The 14,137-nt window shown below is 38.7% G+C and overlaps 2 protein-coding genes and 1 pseudogene across 5 annotated transcripts; all 3 read right to left on the bottom strand.

Moving 5' to 3' along the window:
• Window positions 1-166: 166 nt before the first annotated feature.
• On the bottom strand, window positions 167-3,722 carry LOC114400699. 4 transcript variants are annotated; one of them, XM_028363288.1, is made up of 4 exons: window positions 3,161-3,722; window positions 2,971-3,092; window positions 2,826-2,889; window positions 167-562 (listed from the first exon to the last, which is right to left on the bottom strand). In XM_028363288.1, the coding sequence occupies exons 1-3, from the start codon at window positions 3,453-3,455 to the stop codon at window positions 2,827-2,829; spliced, it is 480 nt and encodes a 159-aa protein (XP_028219089.1). In that variant the 5' UTR covers window positions 3,456-3,722; the 3' UTR covers window positions 167-562; window position 2,826. The 4 variants fall into 4 exon arrangements, with proteins under 4 accessions (XP_028219089.1, XP_028219087.1, XP_028219090.1 ...); XM_028363286.1 differs by having other exon boundaries at window positions 2,826-2,879; XM_028363289.1 differs by lacking the exon at window positions 167-562 and having other exon boundaries at window positions 1,833-2,889.
• A 235-nt stretch (window positions 3,723-3,957) lies between these two features.
• LOC114398873 lies at window positions 3,958-6,048 on the bottom strand (annotated as a pseudogene).
• A 6,003-nt stretch (window positions 6,049-12,051) lies between these two features.
• On the bottom strand, window positions 12,052-13,719 carry LOC114398871. Its single transcript, XM_028360982.1, has one exon. The coding sequence runs from the start codon at window positions 13,717-13,719 to the stop codon at window positions 12,052-12,054; it is 1,668 nt and encodes a 555-aa protein (XP_028216783.1).
• Window positions 13,720-14,137: the final 418 nt, after the last annotated feature.

The following is a 14,137-nucleotide window of genomic DNA, read 5'->3' as shown; positions in this document are numbered from 1 at the left end:
CGTAATTTTTTTCCTCTCAATAATAATATTTCTACTTTTAAAGTTTTTTAACTAGTCTCCTTAGCACTTGCTTTTATTGAATACCGTGATAGATACACGGTTGCAGATGGTCTTATACCCACACCTATGGATCCTGGTTTGAAGTTGTCAGGAACATAGGGAAAGGTATAGCTTAAAGCTTCTTTATATTGGAGGCTAATTGGTTAAATAATGTAGTTGACTATTTTTCAGCCAGATATTGCTTACAACGTACACAAATTAAGTTAATGCATGATACATGGCTTCACCCAGGATTCACCATTTACAAGCGGTAAATCATTTAGTGCAATACATCAAGAGAGTACCTAGCCGAAGCTTACCTTTTCTTGTTAAGTCCAACCTTCGCTAACAGTTTTTGGTAAAGCATATTAGGGAAGCTTTATTAACACTAGGCGATAAACTACTGATTTCTGTGTGTTCCCAGAGACTAGTGAAGTTGTGTGACTCCATCCTCTCCTCTCACACTGAGATTTCCATTTCATCTACCATGGTTTCATCTACAATGATTTTATGACCTCAAACCCTGCTCATCATCAAAAAAAGTCCAAACACATTGACATTAACATTCACTTTATAAGAGAATTAGTCCAATCCTCTTAATTGAAACTAATTCATGTCAAATCTTCCCACCAGATTGCTTATTTGTTAACTAAGCCATTATCTCATTTCCAGACCTTTCTTTCCAAGTTGGGAATCCTTGATTTGCCCATCCCACCTTGAGGGGTATTACAACTAATAATTAATTACTTAGTTAGCCACGTCTTAGTTAATCAAGTAAGTATCAAATTGAGTTACTCAGCTTTTCATTGTATACATTCTCGTCTCTTGTACAAACAATTCAATGAATGAGACATTCCCTTTTTCTCTGAACAATGTGTGCACATTTATATAATCAATAAGATAAAATAGATCCTAGAAAAAATGGTGTAAAATGCTTTTGAATGATAAAATTCATTGAAGTAAATGATTAGTAATAGTAATAAATTAGTAACTAACCAACTAATTCCATCCAATGAAATCATTCAGATGGACCTAATCCAAGTTGCTGGGAAAATTTTACCATGATGTACGACCCAGAAAATTAACTCTAAGAAGCTAACTAATTTCATTGATCTAAACTATAAAGCCTATGGAATAGCTTTGCTCCCTTAAATGGATTCACCTAGTTCCCTAAGATTACACCGAGGATCAATACCAAAAAAAAGCCCTCATTCAACCAGAAATAGAGTATTTCTAACTGTTGGCAGGTCAAGACAGGGTTTGACTGCACTACATTATCATAGTTTATTCAATTCTTTACTACACCGCCCAACAAAAATATAATAAAATAACACGGCTGCAATGCATTATTCAGGATTCATAACATAAATGGATCATACTGAGAGAAAGACACAAGTAAATTTATTAATACCCTGAATAAATTAGGATAAGGGTATGAGAGTTATTTTATCATCACTAACAGTGAAGTCCTTATCATTTCTAATTTAGTTAAACAAAGTGGGGAAGGCCTAACTGTATTGTTCCATGTCAAATGATTAATAAAAAGCCAAAAAGGCGTGGGGATATCCTTAGAAGTTAGAAACCAAACCTAAGTTAATCGAACAATCATAGAGCATTGAAACCAAAGCCTTGCAGTTACGGTAAGTTTTAAAAAAACTAAGGATATCAAATTTATTCCGAGTTGAATGCAAGCAATTCTTAAACAGGTTCACTTATCCCATTCCTTGTGTTTCAACTGACAAAGTTATAACAAAGTGCAGGAAAACTTAATCACAGATGTAAGAATCAGCATGTGTAAATACTTAAATGCAGTATAAAACAATATAAACAATAGTATCAACAAACAAATCAGCATGTGTTGCAGTTTTATAATCCAACATTTGAGTGCCACCAGCTATTGGTAATTAAGAAAATAAGAAGAAAAAAATGAGATGAGTTTCTCCATAAGCTAAAATGAGCTCTCCATTAGCTGACCATTAGCTAATTTGTAGAAACTCTCATATAACTTCTCCAAAAGATGAGAGGACATCTACAAATTACTAATGATTAGCAAATGGAGAGGTCATTTTAACTTATGGAGAAACTCATTTCATTCTGTTTTTCTTATTTTATCATCCAAGAAGTGTTTCAAGAGAAGCTTATCCAAACAAGTCCATAATAAGCCGAGCTCCTCTTACCTCTCTCCCTGAACTATTTAACAACAACAATAATAACCTTATCTTGCTAAGTATAGATCACATGACATTGTTGAACTCGATCAAAACTCAAATACTTGGAAATATTATTTCGCTACTTATCTACCAACCCATACCAACCCACCTTTGCTCGTCACTGAAATCTCGAACTAGACAAAATGGAAACTTGAATATTCTGCCAAATGATGGGGATATGGACAATTCAAGCCAGAATTTTCCCTATAAGAGTTTGTGCTGTTGGGTGACTCTAACCAATGACACCATAAAGGCGGTATCCGAAAGACCAAAGTGTTGGTGGTACATTTTGTGCACATAATCTGACATACGGAATGTGCACCATTGATTGTGAAATAAAAGGAAAGGAGAAAAAGAGAAATGGGTGATAATGAGAACTACGTGAGAAAGTTCCATGTGTAAGTAACAATAACATGTACTAACAAAGATAGCACAACTAGTACACAGATATTCCCATAGTGATTATTTTTCAACAGCTTCTCATCCACACTAAACAAAATCTCTTATCAAGGGAATCGGCTAGTCGAAGGCCAACTATAGAACAAAATTGAAAGAGCGGCAAGCCATGCACAGTACCTTAAAAATTCTCAGGACTGTCATCCAATTGTTTCTCGTCTTCAATGTCAACTTCTAAAATCTCCTGAAAACAAAGCATTAGTTATGCAACTAGTAAGCTTAGCAGTACTAGATAGAAAAGAAAGAAGCATTATAAGAGAATTACAGGGATCCTCTGTTTGAGATAATTAGCGACTCTGGCAAGAACAGTGGAACGTTTGTGCCAAAACCGACCCTTGAGGCTAATCTTGACAAAAGGCCCATCCAAGTCAGCAAGTTCCACCACTCCTGAAATTAGATTATGTTATTGTTATGTTGCCCCCATTAAACCACAAAACAACATAACTCTTACTTACCAGTGATACCAACAGAGGAGTCAAAGATTTGACCCAGCTCCTTTCGAGCGTCCTCTAAAACCTGTTTCACGTTGTTTTCTGTGAGGTCAAGTGGCGGTGGAGCGGGAAGAGCCGCTGATATAGGTTTCGAAATCATCCTCCGTGATTTACCACGTGTCAATGATTGGAGTGGAGAATTGGAGTTGTTTGGGGCATGGAAATTTCTGATTCTGGTGCTGCATGATGGGAGCCTGAGTGACCTTACATTATTACGGATGTCAAAGACACAGCACAGGCCCTTCTGGAGTAGGGACATCTGCGCCTCTTCTTTTACTTTATAAAGCCAATTCCAAGATGTTCAATTTCTAAGACTCACTGTGCTGAGCTGTGGTGCCCGGTGGCTATCTAGAAATCTAGAATCGGATATGGATGGATATCAATACTCCCCAAAAGTTATTCTTTTTTTTTTTATAAAAAAAAACATGTTTTTGACTAGCCTAGACCTTTTATTTAAAGCAATTCCGAATGTTAAATTTTGGACAATGGGCAAGTAATGGTAAAGACATGAAAATTTGTACGTACCATTCAGTACATCTAAAATCAGTTTTAATAGTCAAAGAATTAGAATTGCTTTGAATTTGGAATTCCATTAATAAGTGAATTTGGTTTTATAAAACCTGATTAAATGTAACCTGAAAATTCATCTTAAGTCATAAGACATGCAATCATGATGTACATCACATGATCACAAACAGAAGTAATGGAAAAAAAAAATACATACATAATTCATTCTAAAATCATGAAACAATAGTATGCATTCTTAATCATTAGCCAGGACCTGTCAGTCAAAATTTTAAAAAACTTGCATTGCATAAAGCAAAATCCTTTTACACAATTAATTGTTACAAATGAGCAATTGCTACTCGAGTATTATCCTCCCTACACCGCAGCAAAGTAGTCTTTGCTAAGTTTAGGGTCTGGTTTCATCGCCAGGCTTCCACCCAGCTGGGCAAACTTCATCGGGGTTCTCCTGCACATACTGCAAAGCCTGCAAGACCAATGCACATAAATGGAGGCAAAGAATTTATATAAATGATACAAAGGTAAAAGAAACAAACAAAATGTTGGGAGATATACTAAAAAAGTGTTCAATCCTGCTGTTGTCCTGATTAGGCGTATAATTACCTGGAGTGTTCTCTTTGTCTCATCAACACTTCTACCAATTGCCAGGTTGTTAATGGTAGAATGCAGAATAACCCCTTGTCAATAATGAACAATCCTCTCAATGCAATCCCCTAAATCATTGGAAACATTTGGAATTGTTGAGAAAAGTGCTCAAAAAAATGGAATGGAAAGCTATAGTTTCACAGCCAACATTTCACCACTTGACACAAAATGCTAAAGATATTACCTAGTCAACATCCTACATTTCATTCCAGAGAATTTGAAACTAAAGCACAAAATACATAGGAGTTTGATAGCAAAGGAAAATGAATACCCATAGTCTAGGCCATGATTAAAAATTACCTGATCAGGAATGAGAACACCATAAGATTTCGAGATGGATTTGGTGATTTCAGAAATCAAAGGATACTTCAAGTCGCCAAGACCACCAGAATTTCTATCAGTTTGAACCCATGCAAGGTGCGAGAACTACAATAATAACAATAGCACCACTAATCAAGAAGAAGCAAACTTCAGAATTACCTTTGGATAAGGCTATAAAAAGGTAACTGTGAATGTAAAGAAAAGAATAGTAATAGATCATATCATAAAAAGCTGTGTTTTCTAGGGCATGTGCACAGGTATAAGTGGCAATATTGTGTCCCATTTCAATTATCAATGAAGTTCAAATGAAATCATTGCCCAATATTTGACTTTCTATAGTTAATGAAGTAATTTCCTCTAACCATACTCTTCAATACATTCTAATTCTTTCTAGCAAGTTTCAGAGAAAAATAAAAATACAGAATCCATGCAGTTTTGCCAATTATGCTAAGAACTCTCAGTCATAGCTTATTTCTACAAAATGAATCATTACGGCTGTAAACTATGTGGAGACTGTAAGTGGACCAAGTCTTTGCACACCCTTCATCTTCTTGAGCAGCTTATATATGCCAGCAAGAAGCATGCCATCTCAAGAATCAAGAAAAGTATACAACAATCATAGCCTTATCCCCAATTACTGCCGTCGGTTACATGGAATCATGGCTCATACAATATCATATAAAAAAGCATCGGAAAAAATTATATAAGAGCCTATAACTGACAAAATAGTTTTTAAAAATGATTGAAACAAACTCACCTCACTGTCCACTGAAACACCCAATATCTCTGTATTTAGTTCCTCAAACTCTGCATAGCAGTCGCTGAAAGCAGTGATTTCTGTACACAAGTAATATTAGGTTAAAAAAGAGAAAACTTAGCATCCACAACCATCTCAATCAGAGTATGGTTACAAAAATACTAACTAACCTGTTGGACAGACGAATGTGAAGTCCAATGGGTAGGAAAAGAGGACAACGTATTTTTTTCCAATATATTCGGATAGTTTGACCTGAAAAGACTGTTTTAGCCAAAAATAATTTCTAATCACAATTATTTTTTTCCAAATGGCATTGTACATTATATATACCTTGATAAACTCCTGATCAAAAACAGCCTCTGCTTCAAAATCCGGTGCTGTGTTTCCAACTAATGGAAGTTCACTCTTTTAAAACAAACAAAAAACAATAAATAAATTACTTCAGAGGTTGTCAGAGGAAAATTACGCTCTATACACTTGACTTTTCAGCTTCATCAAGGAAGTTACAACTGTCAACACTTACAAAAAGAAGACTCCAACACACACGAAGGAATTCCAATACAATGCTCACAACCTTCAAGGAGGAAGAGTCTAGAATTCCCATATTATTTTAAAGCATTGTTCTACTAATTACAATTTACAACGAATTGTGCTTCTGCAACAAGTATCATATTCATGTCTATCAATAAACAAATAAGCTCAAAAATGCTGCAAAGAGAAACTTAACCATGACCACGATCATCAATGTAGTTCATGATCACAGTTGAGTCACAGTTGATTATGCAACAATATCTTGCTGGACAGAGAGTGTAATGCGCAAAATTAAAATAGAGGCCAACAAACAAGTAAACAAGTACTAACATAAAAAAAAAAAAAAATGGAAGTAAAACAATGAGTGAGTGATAGTGAGAGTGAGTGTGAGCAAGAAAAACAAAAATGGAATATGTAAGAATTAATTTAATATGTGTTCTACTGCCACGGTGCCACCTACTCGCTGCACTCGTTTTATGTCCTTTTTTAATTAGTAAAATAAAAGTTGGCTTAAATATATGTTATTTTCTTATTCTGCTGTTTGTTATAAAAAAATTAAAATCAATTCTTATAAAATTCCTTTTTAATTTTTTTCTTATTATTTTTATTTTAATCCTTATAATATTTTATTCATTTTGAATTACTCTCTTTAAAAAATATTTAATATGAACTAAAAATCAATGATCTACATATTAGTTAATAAGATATTTAAAAATATCATTTATTAATAAAAAAAAAACTTGCACATGATTGTTTTGTCATAATCTTGGTGACATACAACCAAGTGGAATTGAATTCCACGATCAAATTACCAAATCAAAATGAAATAGGGTAACAAATAATAAGAAATCAAAATACTTAATTTTTTTTTTAAATCGTTTAGATAATATTTAAGTTTGATTTTTGACGAAAATAATTTCTTATTAGATTTCATTTATTTTTTATCAAAGTTTTAGATTAGTAGGTTGTTATGTTATTGGTTAATGACTTAATCTTATCACTTGATAGTATAAAATAAGGTTGTGGAGGTTTGTTTCGGGATGAATTTGGTAATTGTCATGGTGGGTTTATGAGGGTCTTAAGCAAGCTCTCGCTAAAGGTTTGGAAGAGACTTGATTTGCAGGTGGATTCCCCAGGCTGTAGTAGCTAGCATAAAGGGTGGTAATGTAAGGGCTGCTTCGGGCTTTAGACTTAATTTCTGCTATCAGGAATCTAGTGGATCAACATGGCAATATTAGCATCTCTCGTATCTACAGGAAAGCTAATTATTAGTGATTTTTGATAGGAAAAAAAATATTTAATCTTATAAATAATTATGGGTGTCAAAACTAGCTTAGCATTGCATGGCAATTTTTTTTTTAACTAAATTGGACTCAGATAATTTATCGTGGACTAAAATATTTACTAGTGTGACCCAATTATTTGTAGGCCACCTTAAACCAGCTGAATTTCAGATCGATTTAAGTTAAGAGAAAATTCATTCGAACTCAAATTTTTCTTGCTCAATTTGTTGATCGTCATACTCATAAGCATAACCCTTGCAGCAGAGTGTCCATTGTGTTGTGTTGTCATCCATTTCATGTTTTCCCACGGGAGGTTGCCGGAACAATGACCTTTGTACTTGGTCTATAATTGCGTAATGTATTGATTTCATTGGGGACCAACAAAGAAATAATTCAGGACGAAAGTATATTGGCCACGTTAGACATAAAAATGTTGTGCGCATTTGGAGAAGATGAGGATGCACTCCCGACATAAGAAGTTGCTTTATTTACATAAAATTATGAAATCCTATATTTATATAATGGATTATATTGTAAAGCAAAATATTTGTATATGAGGTTTTTTATATTACAATATTTTATAGTTTAGTAACGAAATAAATGATGCAATTAAATTTAGTGACATTTTTAAAAAACAATATAAATTTAATTAAGTATATTTATTCAGCTTTTTATTATATTTTATTATTCAGTTTTTTAGTTTATATATGTTAGAATTTTCGTTCATAAGTCATAATATTATAATTTTGTCATTATGATTATTTAATTATACAAGTCTTAACCAACTTTCTCATAAGCTTTAACTTGAAAAAAAACAGTAAATATTTTTTTAATGTCTTTTAGATATACCAAATTATTAAGCTTAAAAGGTTTTGAAATAATTGTCATTTTTAACTAAATAGAATTTAATAAAAATCTTAGCTTGATTTTTTCTTGAAAAAATCAAGCCTAGCCTAAATTGATATAGGCTAGCCCGTAGACTCTTGTTGAACAACTTAATTTATTTTATTCCTATTGCTGGATGATTATAAATTTTTACTCTTGATACTTAAGAAGGAGATATATACATGAATGACCTTGCATGAAATTATGAGAAAAGATTATTTATTCAAGTTCATTATTATTTTATTGTGACAATCGGATAATGAATTGTCACATGATATACACCTCAATTTATCTCACTTAATATATTTGTTCATTCCAATTCATGGAAAGTTGTATCATCTCTTTGTTTTATTTTGGAGTTAAATAACATTTTTAAACCTATGCTTTGATTTTTGAACCTAACATTTTTATCATTATCATTATTGTAGCACTTGGTAAAATTTCATTTTTGAAAAAGGTCTTATTGTGGAAATGACTCAACTACTGATTTGATCATTTTAAAATGAATGAGACTATATGACATAATGTTCCCTTAACCACATCGTTAATTAACAAAGATTCTCTAATGATGTGTATCATTTTCATAAATAAATATTGTCATGTACAAATATATAAGATTATTTTTTGAAATATGTTTGATCATTATTATAAGAATTTTTTTAAGTTATCTCTTACTTAGGATCAATCTTAAAATTTTATGGACCCAGAGAAAAACGATAAATAAGGTCTATTTAAATTTAAATATTTTAAAATATAAATGTGATAGCTTCTGGATTTCGAGGTCCAGACCCTCCACAGAAGAGATGAAGAAGAAAAGGTAGTTAAGGGAAAATATCTTTTCATTGCCTTATGCTTTATTTACATGATATTATATAGATGGTCTAGTAACAGAATTATGCTGAGCTGTCTTACTGGAATAATTCTAGAATATGCATATAACAGAATTGCTTGTCATTATCCTCTAAATGAGTATGTATTCGTAATTTTCCTATTTTAGGCATAAGGCTAAGTATGATGAAGTATATTGTTCTGTTTCTCTCCTAAACGTAATCCTTTAGATAATTGGGCTTGAGAACCTTCCTTTTGGGCTTTCCTTCTCTTTGCACCCCTCAATTCTCTTCTCCCAGCTTACTTAGATCATCTTCTTCCTCAACATCTTCCTTCCTAAGCTCTGTGTTCTCTATACTCGTATCATCCCTCGGCCCTTGCAGGATCACCTTGTCCTCAAGGTGATAATCCTGGCAAAGCTGATGCCAATCTTCCCATGACGTTTCCTCCAGTGTAAGGCCCTGCCACTGAACCAAGACTTGCCACGGACTTTGGGGATCAGAGGTTGCCCAACGAAAATCCAGGATAGAGAGGGGAGAGACGAGTGGTTGATTTTCATGGAAAGTGGGTGGTAAAGGAAGAGGGGATGAGGAGTCTGGGTCCCCGTGAAAGGGCTTAAGCTTCGAACAGTGGAACACAGGGTGGAGACGGACCCCCTCTGGTAGTGCCAAACGATATGCCACAGGTCCGAGCTTAGCAACAACTTGAAAAGGACCATAATAGCGGAGGGCTAGTTTCTCATTCGTGGGTTTCTTATCTTTTGCAGAAAATTGACGGTAAGGACGAAGGCGGACCAAGACCCAATCACCAACTGCGAACTGTACATCACGACGGTGTTGATCAGCATAAAGTTTCATCTTGCTTTGAGCTTTCAGCAACTTTTTGCGAACCAACTGGAAGGTAGTGTCTCTTTCAGTTAAGATCTCCTCCACTGCAGCATTTTTAGAAGACCCCGCAAGATAATCGGGAAAATTGAAGGGCTTCTGGCCGAAAGTAATCTCATAAGGAGTGGTGCCCGTGCTCTCCATCCAAGAGGTATTGTGTGACCACTCAACCCAGGGTAATAATTTTCCCCAGCTTGCCGGTTTCCTGTGTACAAACGCACGCAGATACTGCTCTACCACTCTATTTAAGACCTCAGTTTGCCCATCGCTTTGTGGATGATATGCAGAACTCATCCGAAGCTGGGTACCACTGGATTTGAATAATTCTTGCCATAGCTGACTAATGAAGAGTGGATCACGGTCCGAGACGAGGCTCTGGGGAAGGCCGTGGATCTTAACAACTAAGTCCAAAAAGAGCCGAGCTACGGCAAGAGCGGTGTGGCTCTGAGGAAGCATGCCCAGGTGGATGCCCTTGGAGAAGCGATCCACTACGACGAGAATCGTCGTATTACCCCGATACGATGGTAACCCACATATGAAATCCAAGGATAAGTCAGACCAAGGTTGAGTTGGAACAGGGAGAGGGCAGAGAAGACCAGCTGTTTTCTTAGTCTCATATTTGGTGACCTGGCAGTCAACGCAGTTGGCAACGAAGCGCATGACGTCATCTCGTAGACCAGTCCAATAGAAGTTGGTGGTGAGTCGAGCTACTGTTTTCGCGACGCCGGCGTGGCCTCCCGTAGGGGTTGCGTGGTACTCTGTGAGCAAGGTCCGGATGATTGGTAAGTCCGGCGGCAACCAGATGCGTCCCTTATATAACAGGAGCTTGTTGGCAGTGGAGAAATCAGGGTGATTGTCGGGAGTATCCCGGACCTCCTGGAATAGGTGTTGGAAGGAAGAATTCGCAGCAAGCTGGGTATGAAGCTCCTCTAGAAAGGTGAGACATGGAACAGATAAGATGAGGAGGGCCTGAGAGGGGTTTTCCGGCAATCAGGATAACGCGTCTGCGGCCTGATTGTGACTGCCGGAGCAATATTGGATCTGGTAGTCGTAGCCCATCAATCTAGCAAGATAAGTATGTTGTTCAGGTGTTTGAACAACCTGACTCATCAATTCTTTTAAGCTCCGATGGTCTGTTAAAATGATGAAGCTATGTCCGAGGAGGTATTGTCGCCACTTCTTCACGGCGGCCGTGATGGCAAACAATTCTCGAACATAAGTCGAGGCTCGAAGCAACTTCGGACTAAAAGGCTTGCTAAAGTAAGCGATTGGATGGCCCCGTTGTGACAAGACAGCCCCCATTCCGATTGCAGAAGCATCAGTTTCAATTGTAAAAGGCAATTGAAAGTCAGGGAGGGAAAGGACCGGAGTGGAGGTCAGAGCCTGTTTCAAAGCGTCGAAGGCTGCCTGAGTCGAGGAGTTCCACTGGAGAGGCTCAACCGTGGTGGCCTTCACAAGAGGGGCGGCAATGGTGGCATAACCCCGAATGAACCGGATGTAGAATCCGGCGAGTCCAAGAAAGCTCCGCAGAGCTCGGACTGAACGTGGTATTGGCCACTGAGCAATGGCATCAAGCTTCGAAGTGACAGGTTGAACACCTCTGTGTGAGACCAGATGGCCTAAGTATTCGACTTCGGACTGAGCAAAGAGGCATTTGGAGAGCTTAAGCACAAAATGATTCTCATAGAGTATCTGAAATGTGGCCTGCAGATGACGTAAGTGCTCACTGAAGGAACCGCTATAGATGAGGATGTCATCGAAGAACACGATGATGAATCGCCGGAGGTACGGCCGGAAAAGAGTGTTCATGGTTGCCTGGAAGGAAGAAGGCGCGTTACACAAACCGAAGGGCATCACTTTAAATTCAAAGTGGCCGTGATGCGTCCTGAAGGCCGTTTTCGGAATGTCTTCCGGTTGCATGCGTATCTGATGATACCCCTGCAACAAATCCAATTTGGAAAAGCAAGTCGCACCTCCGAGCTCGTCCAGAAGCTCATCGATCGTCGGGATCGGAAAATGATCTTTGATGGTCAGTGCATTCAATGCGCGATAGTCCACGCAGAAGCGCCAGGTGTTATCGGACTTCTTTACCAACAATACCGGCGACGAGAAGGGACTCTTGCTGGGTTGAATAATGCCCCGTTGAAGCATGGTCTCCACCTGAGCTTCGATTTCGCGTTTCTGGTAATATGGATACTAGTATGGCCTGACATTCACGGGTGTCGCATGTGGAAGAAGGTGAATTTGATGGTCCGTGTCTCTTGCCGGCGGAAGAGTGGTGGGGTCTTGGAAGAGAATGGCGAATTGATGGAGAAGATGTTGAACCTGAGGGTCAACAGGCTTGGTCAACGGATGTTCGAAATCCTCAGGAAGCACTGTGATGTGAAAGTAGAGGCTCTGTGGTTGATGGCGGCAGACACGCCGGAATTGTGGATAAGATAAGAGTTCTCTGTGAGCGTCGGGGTCACCTCTAAGCTCCACTAACCTGTCATCATGAAAGAATTGCATGGTAAGCTTGGTATAATCAGTTAAAACTGGGCCCAAGGACTGTAACCATTGGACACCCAAAATAATGTTAGCGCCGGCAATGGGAAGGACATATAAATCCACGGTGAAGGAATGATGTTGAAGGACGAGAGTGGTGGAATTGCAAGTCGTGTGACATTGCAGATGCTGCCCATTTCCGACCATGACCTTTAATGGGCTAGTTGATTGACAAGGAAGGCCCAATTGGTGAACGAGTTGCTCCTGGATGAAGTTGTGGGTGCTCCCACCGTCAATGAGCACCAGGACGGGCACGCCGGAGATGGTTCCGAGTAGTCTCAAGGTCTCGGGTGCAAGATGACCCGCTAATGAGTTGATACTGATGTGGGCTGGTGAGTCGGGTATGTCCAGTGGGCCGGGTGGCGGGTCGAGTGAATCTGGTGGGTTTATATTAGAATCCGCGGGGTTAAGAGGGTCTTCATCATCTGCTATCAGGAGATGAACCCTAGGGGCGCATCTATGGCCCTTGTGAAATTTCTCATCACATGAGAAACACAAGCTGCGCTCGCGGCACGAAGCCAATTCCTCCGAGGTCAGGCGACGAAACATCGGTGGAGGTTGCGGGTTAGGACGTGGCGGCAGAGGGAGCAAAGGGGGAAGGGTGGAGGCGCGTGGAGGTGTGAAGGTTGGAAGCGGTGAAGTCTGTGGCGGGGCCAATGGTGGTAGCTGAAGAGGGCGAGGTCGGTTGGGTTGACGGAAATCGAAGCGAAGATCGCGCAACTTCTCCTCGTGGAGGCGCACGAGGCCCGCCGCCTGTGCCACCGTCAGCGGTTGATTGATCATCACCTCGCGACGAATCTCCGGCGCAAGGCCAGAAACGAAGCAGCTTAAAAGGAAAGGAGCAGGGAGGCCGACAACCCTGTTCGCGAGCTCCTCGAACTCAGATAAGTATTCTGCAACTGTGGTCTTCTGAATTAACTTGAATAGGGATCCGGAGGGATCCTCGTAGTTGGACGGAGCAAACCTGGTCTGCAAGGCCTGTAGAAATACGGGCCAAGAGGTGAATTGGCCGTTGCTTGACATCCATTGGAACCAAGCAAGGGCCCTTCCCTCCATATAAAACGCAACAATGGTAATACGGTCAGTATCGGGAGTGCCGTGATACTCAAAGAATAGAGTAATTTTAAAAATCCAGCCCATAGGATCCGTTCCGTCGAATCTAGGAACGTCTAATTTCATTTGATGTGTGTGTGCAGGAATCGGACTGCGAGGAGGAAAAGGGGGTGAGGCTGATGGAGTCACGTGCTGCAAGAGGTCCTCAATGCGGGAAGTGAGGCGGTCTAAGGCAGCCTCGACGCGATCAGTACCGGAATCCGCCATGGAAGCGGAAGGTCAATGAAAGCACCAGTGATAGCTTCTGGATTTCGAGGTCCAGACCCTCCACAGAAGAGATGAAGAAGAAAAGGTAGTTAAGGGAAAATATATTTTCATTGCCTTATGCTTTATTTACATGATATTATATAGATGGTCTAGTAACAGAATTATGCTGAGCTGTCTTACTGGAATAATTCTAGAATATGCATATAACAGAATTGCTTGTCATTATCCTCTAAATGAGTATGTATTCGTAATTTTCCTATTTTAGGCATAAGGCTAAGTATGATGAAGTATATTGTTCTATTTCTCTCCTAAACGTAATCCTTTAGATAATTGGGCTTGAGAACCTTCCTTTTGGGCTTTCCTTCTCTTTGCACCCCTCTATTCTCTTCTCCCGGCTTACTCAGATCATCTTCTTCCT

The sequence above is a fragment of the Glycine soja genome, chromosome 19 (assembly GCF_004193775.1).
Source record: "Glycine soja cultivar W05 chromosome 19, ASM419377v2, whole genome shotgun sequence".
NCBI lineage: Eukaryota > Viridiplantae > Streptophyta > Magnoliopsida > Fabales > Fabaceae > Glycine > Glycine soja.
Note: the sequence above shows the minus strand (reverse complement) of the source record. Positions and strands in the feature narration are given on the sequence as shown.

Bases quoted from the DNA above. Each gene is read 5' to 3' on its own strand.
- LOC114400699 (XM_028363285.1), bottom strand. From the start codon at position 3,455: ATGTCCCTACTCCAGAAGGGCCTGTGCTGTGTCTTTGACATCCGTAAT. The intron at 3,093-3,160 runs GTAAGTAAGAGT...ATCTAATTTCAG, and splicing joins CTCCTCTGTTGGTATCACTG to GAGTGGTGGAACTTGCTGAC. The intron at 2,880-2,970 runs GTAATTCTCTTA...AGGAGATTTTAG, and splicing joins ATCTCAAACAGAGGATCCCT to AAGTTGACATTGAAGACGAG.
- LOC114398871 (XM_028360982.1), bottom strand. From the start codon at position 13,719: ATGGCGGATTCCGGTACTGATCGCGTCGAGGCTGCCTTAGACCGCCTC.